This window comes from Chelonoidis abingdonii, chromosome 1, assembly GCF_003597395.2.
Source record: "Chelonoidis abingdonii isolate Lonesome George chromosome 1, CheloAbing_2.0, whole genome shotgun sequence".
Lineage (NCBI taxonomy): Eukaryota > Metazoa > Chordata > Testudines > Testudinidae > Chelonoidis > Chelonoidis abingdonii.
Window position 1 is genome coordinate 247,503,834 of NC_133769.1, and position 14,235 is coordinate 247,518,068.

At 40.6% G+C, this 14,235-nt stretch overlaps 1 protein-coding gene across 1 annotated transcript in view; it reads left to right on the forward strand.

Annotated features, from left to right (window-relative positions):
- The window catches only part of OCA2 (OCA2 melanosomal transmembrane protein), a 313,569-nt gene that overhangs the window by 247,251 nt on the left and 52,083 nt on the right, over window positions 1-14,235 (forward strand). The window contains exon 22 of the mRNA XM_032768621.1: window positions 1,293-1,386. Within this exon, the coding sequence (XP_032624512.1) occupies window positions 1,293-1,386 (94 nt within the window). The remainder of the gene's footprint in view (window positions 1-1,292; window positions 1,387-14,235) is intronic.

Consider the following 14,235-nt stretch of genomic DNA (forward strand, 5'->3'; position numbering starts at 1 on the left):
CCTTCTGATCTAGTTTTCTCAAAGTCAGACCAGTAAAATATCAGTACAGCAATGGGTTACTGGATCAAAATGTAAGAATGATCTTATGCCAGAGGAAGCATAGGAAAAATGCATTTTTAGAACAATGGATTCCGAATATAGTGCCATTGGACACAACAGATTAGTTACACTACTATCCTTGGAAAAAGCCCTATATTAGAAGGCTGCCCCTTTTGCTCAAAATATCATTTAGAGAAGAGAATGCTGAAAGTACTGTAACTTTCCCAACAATGCTCCAGGCCAGATTTATTGGCAAAGGACATCAGTTATGACTGGTAGAGTCAGCTACAAAACTTTTATGGAGTTCAAGCAGGCCTTCCCAACCTAAAGCTTTGGATAATGAATTGGACTGTTTGGATACCTGAATAATTTATTTCTTTATGTGAAATGGAGGGATTAGAAATGGAATGGGAGAAGGTCAACTACTTGAAAGAATTGGAGAGGAACAAGATCTAGTGTGTACTTCCCCCTGAAAGGTGTATACATTTTAAAAATACAGCACAATACTTTGGTATCTCTTGAGGGAGAGGTATAAATTGGTATACCACCACTGACTATTCAAGCTATACTGGTTTATACGAGCTGATGATCTGATCCAGGGGTTTTAAAGAGACAGAACATTTGCAGTTAACTATTTATAAACTGCACCTCTTTGGTACTGAAATTTCACCCTAGCAGAGACACTATGAACAACATCTGTTCTGACCAGTGTGCACCCTATTTCAATTTTTTTAAATCACGAGTTTTATGTATGTTTAAAAAAGAGATGAAAATGTAAGATTAATTTGCCAATCTCATGTACACATAGAAGAAATGCATCTGTTTTCTTAGTATTCTCAATCAATAGTTCAACATATTGTTGCAGAAATGTGCTTCCTTTCCTGTACTTCCTCCTCTTCACTTTATCCTGATGGCACCTCTCTGTTTATAAAATGAGTAATCAGAAAGTTTCTCTGAATACAGGTCATTGATGTCATTTTGACTACATGGTGTTATGTTTCATTCCTATTCTCTTTGCTTGCTGGGAATCTGAGAATGATGTGAGGCTTAGCTATGAAAGCATTAAGCTATTTATAGGCTGACAGTTATTGTTGAGATGGCTTCCTTTCAGGTATATGCAAGAGAATTGATTTTTCTTTTCTAACCAGCAGATCTAAAGTCTTCAACCTAGACTAACTGAATGGCAAAGCAAAGGAAGAGTAAGAAGCAAAGGACAAATATAAACTGGCGTTAAATTTTTTTTTGAATTACAGGTAATGGGACATTGATCGGAGCATCTGCAAATGTGGTTTGTGCAGGAATTGCAGAACAGCATGGCTATGGCTTCTCTTTCATGGAGTTTTTCAGGTATCTTTTTAGACTTGTTACTTTAAATTTCTGTTTAATTTTCCCTTCAGTAAATGTATCTGGAAGCCTGATATAAAATCTGTTAAGTAATAGTCTCAGTTAACATTTAAAAATGGACCTACTGCAGTAAAACAAATTATGTCTTTATTGCTGGGATTAGTCAAGCATCACAAACATAGGCCTGCAGAGTTGTAAGATCTATACAATTCAGGTGGAAGTGGAGCTCCTCAGGGAAAAGAGAATCTGAAGATAAGATTTCAGAAAGTGCACCTGACTTCAGTTGGAAACAAGACTTTGGCTTGTTAATTCTAACAGGAAGCTTGGTAGTTGGGCACTACCTGGAAAATTTGGCATAAAGCCAGCGTAACTCCACTGAATTCAGTGAAGTTACAGTAATGTAAAACTTGTGTAATGGAGCATCAGTCCCACTGCATTCACTTCTAAGCATTTCATTATGAGAAACACAAATGACTGAGAAGTTAGATCAGGGGTTCTTAAATTGTGGTCAGTGGACCATTTGCTGGTCACATGATGGGTTTTCTTTTATTCATTTCCAGCTTTTGTTACATTAATAAAGATAAGATACATAGAGGGCCAGATGTTAAGCTGGTGTCAGTTGGGGTTGGTGCAGAGAAAAAATGAGAAACTCTGAAGTCATTGGAGCAACACTGATTTACATCAGCAGAGGATGTCTGGCTTGAATACTTTTGATTTACTTTTCTAGGTAACCAATCGCTGTAGCTACATTAACAATATTATGCCATCTTGAATGAGGGAGGGAGGTAATGGTGAACGGAAGGAGGCCATTGAGACAATCTGTATTAAAATATAGTTCAGAGAATGAAAAAGTTTGATTTAAAGAGTGTAATGACAAGTTAGAGGTTGTCTAAGGAAAGTTAAGGGGAAAATGTACTAGTCTACTTTTTTTTGGTGAAGGTCCATTGGAACTCGTGGCCATAGAGTACCTCTGAAAAGAAAATCTGGGGAAGGGGGAATAAAATAGATCTACTTTTTATTTCAATTACAATGAATAGTACACAAACTGAGAGTTGACAGTTTTTTTACTTTGATGATACAGAAAGTAGAAAGGCACATTAGAAATGGAGCAAGACGAAGGAGGACAACAGAGGCCATGGATGAAGCAAAGACTTGGCATTTCCTTGTGGACTGCCCCTAGTATTTTCTCTGAGACCCTCTACTGATATTAAAATGAATTTTTCAGTAGTTTGTTAAACATATTTTAGAATTATCATAGCTCAGTGGTTTGAGCATTGGCCTGCTAAACCTAAGGTTGCGAGCTCAATCACTGAGAAGGCCATTTAGAGATCTGGGGCAAAAATCTGTCTGGGGATTAGTTCTGCTTTGGGCAGGGGGTAGGACTAGATGATCTCCTGAAGTCCCTGCCAACCCTGATAGTCTATGAATTCATTTGTATATTATAATCAACATCCCTGGTATCACCGGGTCATAGTCTGATACCCTTGCTCATACTGAGTAGCAATTTGCTCCATAGATTGGTCCCACTTAAGTGAGTAGGATTACTTGTGGAGCAAGGTTCTCCTCACTCTAAGCAAGAGTATCCTGGTCTGGCTGTTGTGACTAAAAATGTAAGGAGTTACCAGTAAAAGAAGTATTTAACAATTTGAGCTACTCTGTACTTAATTTAAGGTGCTCAGAAAGTGTTCAAGGGACTAAAACTGGCCGTTGTTTCATTTTGCCATTTGATATGTTTTCAAGTTCCTCCAGTCTTTAGGGTGCTGATGGGAAGGGATTGATGGAAATTGGGAGATGAAGGACTAAAAATCAAGCCCAATTAAAGATTAAATCACAGTTGATTTAGCCAGAATTCCATACTGGGTTTACTTTTTACCACTTAACTTGCATATTTGGAGCAGAGAATACAGGAAACTTCTTCTCATAATTTCTGTCCTTTTTTTTCTTTTTTGTTTTTTTCTCTACCTCCCCATCCTGTTGCTTTACCTCATGCTGGTTCTGTGAAAGCTACCAAGCCTGGATGTGGCAGAAATCAGAGTTGAGACATTGGTAATGCTGATGAGAGAGCTGTAAATTTCTGACAAATCCCCAAACATGCTGCTGTTAGGAGAATTTGACCCAAACTATCCCTTTAGATCCTAACATTCTCATTTTCTGATCATGAATTTCAGAAGTACATAATGCAAATCAGTCACAAATTTTCAGTTTCAGGACCTTTTTAAACTATATACTGTCTTATGCAGCTAGGGTGATTGGTGGTACACTTTTAAGAAATTAAAAATGGGCACTTGTACAAAATAGGGTGATGTAGAAATGATGGATTTATTTTGGATTGCTCTGTGCACATTTGCAGACATTCAGATTGTCCTTCTAGGATTTAGCTTTTCCATCAAGAATTTTGACTTTTTGGAAAAAAATGAGAAACAGACAAATTTCCCGGGCTGGATTTCATCTCCATGGTGACCACATTCCTCCTGCTTGCTGTGCCATTGTAGCACTTCGTGAGAGTCCATCCACAGGAGTGGTCGTCCAGCTGGGGATACTGGTCCATAGAGCAAAATGGGGGCATGAAGCTCCTGAACTACAGTCTCCATGAGGCACCTTTTCCAAGTGACAATTTTGTAGCTGAAAACTGAAAAGTTTTCTGGTGTTCTGTTTTTCAACAAAGTCAAAATTTTCCATGGAAAGTGTACATGTGTCATGGGAAATTTAATTTACCCAAACACTAAATTTTCCATTGAAAAACAGTTTGATGCAATTTTTTTGACCAGCCCTACTAATTATAACATTTCAAACTCAAAGAGAAACCCTCAAGGCGAGGTTGAATCACTCTTCCCCTGAGTGGTGGGATACAGGTGTTGTCAGGATCCACCCAAAGCCTTGCTGCCGCTGCTGTGCCTCAGAGCTTGTCTAGATGAATAGTTAGTGCACTGCAAGCCGGGGTACAAATCTGCCTTGAACTAGCATGCTGCATACTAATTGTCTGTGTGGACCCTGCTGCCACACACTAAAAGTTCCCTAGTGTGCTTTGATCTACCTGGCTTTGAAACAGGAGTAGGACAAAGTGCACTAGGAAACTTTCAGTGTGTGGCAGCACAGTCCGCCTGGACCAGTGTGTGTAGCAGGCTACTAGGTGGTAGATTTACATGTGCACTAAATGTTCATCTAGACCAAGTCCTCAGAGGGAAACATGCTACTCTCACTTACACCAGTGTAAACACAGATTCACGTCAGTGGAGTTACTCCAGAGTTGTATTGGTGTAACTGAGAATGGAATTTGGTTCAGAGTATTTTATTGGAACTGTATTTACAGAAGGAATGGCAAGACTGTTACAGATGAGGAATTAATTCACAGCTAAGATTCTGGCTTCTGCTCTTCACTTTTTGTATTTCTGTAGGATCATAGACTCTGGTAACCCCCCCTTCCCAATGTTTAAGTGCAGGTTAGTGGCACAAAGGAGGAATGCATGAATACCTACACATGCTATTCAGATAGAAGTAAAATAAATACTTTCAGAAGCTATTAACCATGAATTTTGTTTGGTTGCTCAAGTTTGTGGGCCATCAGCTAGTATAAATTGCCATACCTTAATTGACTTCCATTGGAACTAAGTTGATTTACACCATCTACTGATCTGATGCTGAAGATTGATTTTTCTGTATGATACACTTCACATCTGTAAGACTCAATGTTAAACTATTCCAGATACCTTTCATACTATTAGAGATGTAGTTCATTTTCCTGCAAATATAGAACTGGGCACTGTGATATATTTTCTAGTGTTTTATCCAGTCTAAATTTATAGTCCCTAGTGAACAAACTTCACCAATTCCTTGGAAGACATTTTAGAGTACTAGTAGGAAGCTTTTCCTGGTAATTCTTCTTTATATTCCATTATTCCTAGTTACATCAGTATATCAGAGTGGTCCTATCTGACCTTAAAAAATCTAGGAATAGAATACTAAATTCTCCTTCTCTGTGGAGCTAACACACTTCCTAGATATGTAGACTGTTGTGGCTTGTTTAACAGATTGGCAGAACTTTGCTGTTAACATCCTTGTTAACAGGTATCTAAAATCTGCAGGTAAATACTGAATGATTCCTGCAGAGTCACTGTGGCTCATTAAATCCAACTTGGATGTATGAGCATGGGAGAATCTCTCGAGAGAGAAGGAGCTAAGATAGAGAAAATTTTGGAGGAAAAGCTAGAACAGCCAAGTTCAAGAAGGAACCTTCGGCTGAGGTTTCATTTGTATTATTTTTTTAAGTTTATTAATGAAGCTATTTAGCTGAAGGGGATTAATTGGGGAATGAGTTTGGACACTGTAGTGGGGCAGACTGCCCCACTCCCTGTGAGAGTGGGCTGTGGCAGGCCAGGGTGCCTGTGCAGATGGGGAGCCAGTCAGGGCCCAGTTTGGAGATAACCAATCAGGGCCAGGCTCAGATGTATATAAAGGCTGCCCAGAGCAGGAGCAGTCAGTCTGTCCGAGGCCTGCGACAGGGGAAGGTCAGTCTCCAAGGGAAGAGACGCACCGCGGACAGTGCAGTGCTGGCCAGGCTCGGGGAGGCTAGGGAGCTTGAGCCCGTAAACTGCCAGGCTGCAGGCCCTGAAAGGAAGGGCCTAGCGGGTGCAAGGGGCTGTAGGGGAAGCGGCCCAAGAAAGCAGACAGATGAGGGGAGAGAAGGAGGACAGCGAGGCTGCTGCCAGAGGGTCTCTGGGCCGGGACCCAGAGAAGAGGGCAGGCCTGGGTCCCCTGCTTCACTCCTTGCAGTACACCCAGCCATTGGCCATAGGGAGCGGCCATTAGACTATGCCAGATCCCTGACAAGAGGGATTGGACTCGGAGGGTGGTTGGACACGGTGGCTGGAGTGTAGAACTGCTGATCACTGTCCCCTGGAAGGGGGTCCAGAGGTACTAAGGGACACTACCAGTGGGCAGTAGCCTTGAAGAGGATGCCGCCAAGCAGGGAGCAAAATGGGTCCAGAAACAGCAACAGAGGGCAGAATGACAGATGGGACACCACCAGGAGGGGGTGCTCCACTGGACAGAGCTAATTCCCAGACTCACCAGCAGGAGGCGCCAGCTGGTGAGTCCCAACCTGTTACAGACACTGACTCAGGATGTTGTACTCTACTGAAGATGGGGAAGGAACTCAGCCCATCTGCGTTATACCGCACCCTTAGAAATTGTTTAGCCAAGCAATACTTATTTGTTTTTTAATGTTTCCTCCTGAGCAAATCTCTCTTGTTTCAGTTTGTTTCTCTTTGAACTTCCTCCAATTTGGTAGTATCATCTGGGTAATATGGAGCCCAGGAATTAATATAATATTCCAGGTGCAGTCTCACTATGGCCATGTAAAGAGAGAGTGTCTATATTTTTCCTTTGTTCTTGACATCATATCTTTGCTTACAAATATCTAAATTACTCTGGCTTTTTCTGCAAGCCTTTACCATTTCAAACTCATGCCTAATTTCCTTTACACTTTTAACCCTCATCTTAGTATGTATTTACCCCAGATGTAATTGCTTGCATTTTCCCATAAACATGTCACCATAGGACGAAGACAGAAAAAAATATTAAATATTGAGTGGTGTGTGGATGGCCACAAGGATAAACATTACAACAGTTAATATACATACAGATGTGATGGGATGGAAAGAAGATAGATCAGGATACAGAGGGGTGTCCTCTGTGCAAGGTGAATGGTAAAAATCTGAAAACCTAATGAGCATAGTATTTCTGTAGCTAAGAGCAATTTTGTTTGGCCCTGTAGCAAAACACTAATATTGTCTGTGCTGAAAGATATAATCAAGAAATCACAGATGAGTGATCAAGCTGTTCACAGAAAAAAAGTGGCAAAATTTACTAATTTTATTTGTCAGATAGTTGGTGACTGGGAATTTGGTATGGTGGAGAATAGATTGGGTGAGAAGAATAAATAGAATAACTTTCTACAATTAAGTAATTATATGGATAACAATGATTTGGCATTTGAAGAAGAGATCCTGTAGGGAGGGACTGGCATGAGCTCCTGGGGCCTAATTTAGAATTCATGGTAAAATTAAGTGGCTAAAAACAGAAGTACTCACTATATTTTGGCATGTTTTCTTATTCCTCTATTATTGTTATCCCTCATTATGGCATCTAGAATGCTAAATTAATATTCTTTAGCTTCACTGGGAGTAACAATAATTTTAATATTTTTCAAATATCTTCGTTTATACTAATAATTTCAGAAACAAATTGTTTTATTAGTAGGATTTATCCCTGAGGGGTATACTTTCTAACAAAAGTGGTTACAGTAGGATATGCCATTTATCCTTGCTGGAGAGCAATGACCCATACAGACTGTGATGCCTTCGGTGATTGTCATTCACATGCAGGAGGACAAATGTGATGTCTTAATACTGCTCCCTGTGCATCTTATTTCCACAACACATTAAAATTGTTTGTGTAAAATATTGAGCTCTGCAAAGCCACATAAATCTCCTTACTTGATTGTGTAAGAGAGCAGTAGCCCTGTTTTTTCCAGTTCATTTAGCCTCTGTTCCCAGACTCTCTTATTACTAATACTTCGTAAAAGTGCTGTCTGCCAAATAGTTCCTTGCTCCTCAAACTCAGTCTGTCATAGGGTGACCAGACAGCAAGTGTGAAAATTGGGATGGGAGTGGGGGGTAAAAGGAGCCTATATAAGAGAAACCCAAAAATTGGGACTGTCCCTATAAAATTGGAACATCTCCTCACACTAGTCTGTCATGCCACACCACTGCTCTTCTAGTGTTGGGCCTGTCAAGAGTGCAGACTTCCCAATTATACTGGTTTTGGTGATGGAGACATTCACCAAGGAATCTTACAGTGAAACTAGAGTTGTCAACTTTCTAGTTGCACAAAACCGAACACCCTATCCTTGCACCTTCCCCGAGGCCCTGCCTCTGCCCCGCCTCTTCCCAGAGGCCCCGCCCCCTACTTACTACATTCTCCCTCCCTTGGTGGCTCGCTGTCCCCCACCCTCACTCACTTTCACGGGGTGTAGGAGATGAGGGCTCTAACTAGGGATGCGGGCTCTGGGCTGGAGCCAGAAATGAGGGGTTCAGGGTGTGGGATGGTGCTCTGGGCTGGAGCAGGGAGCTGGGGTGTGGGAGGGGTGAGGGCTCTAAGTAGGAGTGCAGGTTCTGGGGTGGGGATGGGGATGAGGGGTTTGGATTGCAAGAGGGGGCTCCAGGCTAGGGGGTGGGACTGAGGGATTCGGAGTGTGGGAGGGGGCTGCGGGTTGAGGGGGCTTGTGGTGTGGGGGGGGAGGGATGGAGGGGGGGGCGGGGGGGGGGGGGAGGGAGGGAGGGGGGGGGGGAGGGATGAGGGCTTTGGGTTTTGGAAGGGGGTTGGGATTCGGGGTTGTGGGCTTACCTTGGATGGTTCCCAGTCAGCAGCTCAGCGGGCCTAAGGGAGACTTACCTGCCTCTCCTGGTACCATGCTGTCCGTGCCCTGGAAGCAGCCAGCAGGTCTGGGTCCTAGGCACCGGGGGCCAGGAGTTCTTGGCCAATAGGAGTGCAGAGCCGGTGCTCGGGGGGGGGGGCAGAGCACGGAGCCCCATGCCCCCCCCCCACCTAAGAGCCGGACCTGCTGGCCACTTCTGGGGCACAGCACAGGGCCCCAGGACTGATAGGGACTAACCTGCCTTAGCACCACCAACCAGACTTTTAATGGCCTGGTCAGCAGTACTGACTGGACCCACCAGGGTCCCTTTCCGACCAGGTGTTCCAATCGAAAACTAGACACCTGGTCACCCTAAGTGAAACAATCATTTCACTTGTGGCTTTTGATAGTTTTGTGCAGCTATGCAGCTCCAGAAGGAAAAATCTAGAACTGTACTGGTTCCCAAGCAGGTTTGCCATGCCTCCAGGATTGTCCTGGAGTCTCCAGGAATTAAAGATTCATCTTTAATTAAAGATGATGTCATGTGATGAAACCTCCAGGAATATGTCCAACCAAAATTGGTAATCCTGTTCTCAGGACGCTTCAGAGTGCAGGGAATCAGCGCATACATAACAGAATTATGAGAGATGCTGCTTGCAGAAAGGAATTTGGTGCTTAAGATTTTTTCCATTATTACCATGTTTAAGGAATCCAATTATTCAACTAACTTAATTTGGCTTTTCCAGTCGCATTCACTTTTAGGATGAGACCAAGCATAGAAACTTTCAGCTCACTGAGATGAGAAGGTAGTTCAGCCTTTGTGCTTCTTGAAGTATTATGTTCTCTACTGAGATTGCTGGGAAGGGTGTCAATTGTTACTGGTGGCTATTGGAAAAATAAATGAGAGATTTTCAAAAGCATTCAACAGTTGCCTAATTCAGCTGCAGTTGATGTCGGTGGCAGTTTTACCATTGACTTCAGTGGCAGCATCACTTTTGAAAATCCCACCCTAAATGTTCTCTTCACCAAAAACAATGAAAATTCTTGCAGTAAGGAGTGGTTTATTTTCTTTTCAGTGTGCTTCTTTGGTTTCATTTTTGTAAGGTGCAACAACAAGGAGGAAAAGGCAAATTAATGACATTTGTTGCTTTGTTTTTAAGCAAAAAAAATGCAGAAAAATTTAGTATTTTTGAGCATTTCAGTCTGAAGAATTTTTCCTTTTCCAACTTGAAATAGGATTTGTCTACATTAGGTGTAATTTCTCATGGAGTTTAGCATGTGTAAAGCTTTTCTTGTCTTCCAATTATGACCAATACTTTTGAAAAACATTGTTGGGTTTGTGGAAACTGAACTAATTGCTTTTTTTTTAAATTGTGAAGTGTCCTTGATTGGATTAGCAAATTCATTTGCCAATTAAATTATGTGAAAATGAAAGAGTGAGCTGTGGGTCATACTCTGCTTTAAAAGAATAAATAGGATTAATTGCTGTGAGTCAGTTGTTAAAAATAGGGGTTTTTTTACCTTTCATGCTGTATATAATTCATGTAGCTTAGTACATGAACAATTACATTTAAAAGCACATTACAAAATAATTCAAAGTTGGGATAAAATCCACACAAAGCCCCAGATCCTGCAACCATTACAAATGTGCTTAATTTTATTACTATGAGTAGTCCCAGGATATGTCTACACTAAAAATGTATCAGCTAAAGCCATGCCGCTATCGTGATTCAGTGTAGATGCTTAACTACAGCGACTGAAGGAGTTTTTCCATTACTGTAGTAAATCCACCTCCCCAGGAAGCAGTAGCTAGGTTGATGGATGAATTCTTCTGTTGTCCTAGTGGTGTCTACACTTGGGCTTGGTTGGGCTTAACTTCTTCTCTCATGAGTGTGATGTACCTGGATTGACCCAACTTTCTAGTGTAGGCCACCCTCAGTGAAATCAATAAGTAGTGGTACTGAAGCTAAGAATGTGCATGAGTATTTGCAGGATTGGGGCCTAAATACTTCCCAGTGGAATTCTGCACAAGTACATTGGTATGCCCGAATATAGTGAAATGGAGGATTAAGGCATAAAACAATAGATTATGTATCTGGGTGAATAGCAAGGGAAAATTTACTATAAATGTTTGTTCAAATTGAAAATCAATTTGATTTGATCATATTTCTTATTGTCTTGTGATCATCCTCTCTACACATTTAAACTTGTATGTGTCTGAATATTTGCCAAAAAAAATCACCAAAAGCACTTTTCAAGGTACATATTTGCTTGTAAAATATTTAATTCACATTTTGTACAGTTTTACTTCATTAGGTAAGTTTACCTAATGATAAAAAAACCAGAAATAATATGTGGCATATGCAACTAATTAATTTAGTGTGGATTGCTGAGTGCTACCTACAGGTAAAAATATTTTCTGAAGAAATTCACAGATAATTCTGAATAATTAAAAAAGCTGAGATGTTACTGGTGATTATGTAGAAGTTTCTGAGGGTTCTTTACATGATTTTAAAAAGTGATTGATTGTAAATAATATAATCTGTATATATGGACTATACAGTGGAGTTGCATAAAGGCTTTGACGTGAATTTGGGAGGTTTGGATTACTCATGAGTGGCAAAACCATGAATACAGGACTCTGATGCCAGTAAAACTTTATGCCCCACCACACCATCATGTACACTTTATAGTATGATACAGAAATCTATTTTAGGAATTTTTTATAGAGAATTAAAAGAAAGTTGGGACAATTTCTTGTATCCCTCTACATGTTTAGATGTTTCCATTTACCATTAGTGTAAATGCGCAGGATGCAGAGAAAGAGAGAAAATAAAATGAATACTTGCAAACCATCTCCCAGTAGGACCTCAAATGGCTTTTTCTCACACACAAATGCCATCAATTTACAGTTGGCTATCTTGGCTGCCCCCAGACGGGCCAGAGTGAGTGCTAGACTCCACTGGGAACCCAGGAATCTCCCCTTTTCAGTAGTATGAAGTTCCCATTTGTGTATCGTAGATTTGCAAAATAATAGACATTAGGACCAAATTGTCTGCTTGTGTAAGTGAGCAAAAATCTCTTACATTAGCCAGGAATTTGCCCCCCAAAAGTGACATTTTATATGGAGAAGAGATGTCCATGTCTCTGGGGCCTGGATCTTGCCTGTCCTGGGTCTTAATCCAATGAATTTTGGGGGTATATTATGCATTTGATAGTGTGGAGAAATGTATCTGTGGAAGGCTGTTTTTTGAAAAACAGTGGCTCTTTGGAGATACTCAGAGGTTTGGAATGTGAGATTCAGTCTCTGGGAGACAAATTAGTGGGTCATAACACAAAGGTCATAAGTATGTGATAAATTGAACCAGGGAATGATAAATGTATTTTATAATGTCTTTCTAATTTATGGGTTAGGTATGATCTCCATATTTAGGAGGTATGTGTATGTTTTCTCCTGTCCATGACATGAAGCCACTTCTGTGTAAAATATGAAACCTATTTAACAAAACAGTCACAACAATGAATAACAATAAGTCACAGAAGTTAAAAGTATGTTGTTGTTGTTAAAATAAAAGGAGTAGACAGGATTCAATTACCCTTCATTGGAATTTAGCATGAAAACCTGGGTTAACTCACTTTACTCTTTAAAAATGACAAGGGATCATTAGTAACCATAATTGTTCAGTACTTCCTTTTTATTATTAGTAGGAATATAAGAAGATAAATACTTCAGGTAACTTATTTTTAAGCATGTTAGTTGTGTCAAATGTGGGTGGAAGTGTGTCATTCCAAGCATCAAGGATCAGAAAGACTAGCTTAGTTATAAATGTCTATACTAAATGTAGAGATTATCTGAGTGACCACTGTCGTTAAGAATCAGATTCAAAGCTTGCCATGAGATAAGTCATGACCAATTTAAAGTAATTTAATAAGACTTACAAAATCAATCAGTGAACAGCGAGAAGTGCAGTAAAGCAAAATAAGATTTTTGTCATGTTGACCATAACACAGTCTCAATCATCCTTCCTAAATATTATCTTCCAGCGAAGTCAATATCTGGTAACATCTTGACAGCATCATTTTGAACGCTAATGATTTCCAGATAAACTTTTTGTCAGTGACAGGTACTGGTCACTATATTGTTGTTTGTGCCATCATGCTCTTATGCATACTACCTGTTCTTTTATAGGTTTTCAAGGTATCTTGAACTATACTTTTCCTCATAAAGCAAAGTCACATAAAACATTTGGTTAAAGTTTCTGTAGCAATCTTATCATTAGCATGATACTTGAAAAGTGATGTATTTATCAGTGTATACATGCCAATAATTTCTAGTTTATTTCACACATTGGAAAGGAAGTGGCAAAAGGAGAATTTGAGCTGGAGAATAGCAAAGACAATTTGAAAGCACAGGAGAACTGGAGGGTGAATATCTGGGGATCTTTCAAGACCGTTAAGGGGCTAGTTTCATGCAGTCTGGCATAGATACATTAGACCTTCATGTTCCCATGTATCCTGGAGGTGGGGAGTTCATCCTGAGAGATGCCAGGCAGTGTTATGTCCATAGGACCTCTCTCTTGGTTTTCTCTTAAGAGAGTAACTTTAAAAATTATTGGGGGTGAGAGTTCACAGGTGACATGCTGAAGGAAGCCACTGAGGGGATGAACTGAATTCCTGCATTCCTTTGCTGTCCCAGCCTTAGCCCTTTCCTGACCAGCACGACTCACTTTTTGGTATGTACAAGACTTCTGTAGCTCCCAACAGAGGTTATGATCAATTTCTTGTGCTGCGGCCTTCTACCCTACACCACGGAGTTCTTGCCAGCAGGATCCACTGTCAGGATCTATGCAGTACAAGTAGATGCAGTCCCTGGGGTGAATCTTGGCTTAGGAGTGTAAGGTAGTGTCCAATGGGATGTGTAGAAGTCCTCTTGATTGAGTTATTTAAATTTAGAGAGGCCAGGGCAATCAAGAAGGTAGGAAATAGGACATGATGACCTAATAAGTATTTTTCCATCTTCACGTTATTTCAATAGGAGACAGTGATAGTGGTAGCCAGTGAAATTCTGAGTAATGTGGGCAAGCACTACTCAAACTCTTGCTCAAAGTTATATAAAGTTTCTCATGCACCTAATTCCTAACTTGCTGTTCTTCAGCTATTACAGCATTGTCCCTCTCTGGTACTGTGGTTTCTCTCTGAACTGTGAAATATCTTGAGAGTTTTGTCATATAGACAAATGTCGAAACACAACTCTTACTGCACACGTGTACTAAATCAAATGCATCTCATAATGGGATGATTTGTGTGCTAGTTTGCCACTTGTTGATATAGGTATTGCAATTATTGTCCTTTTATCAGAGGAGCTGCAGACTCTATATAATAAGATTCCAGGATTATCACTGTGTCCCTCTGAAGCCTAGAACGTCTGTTGAGTCGGT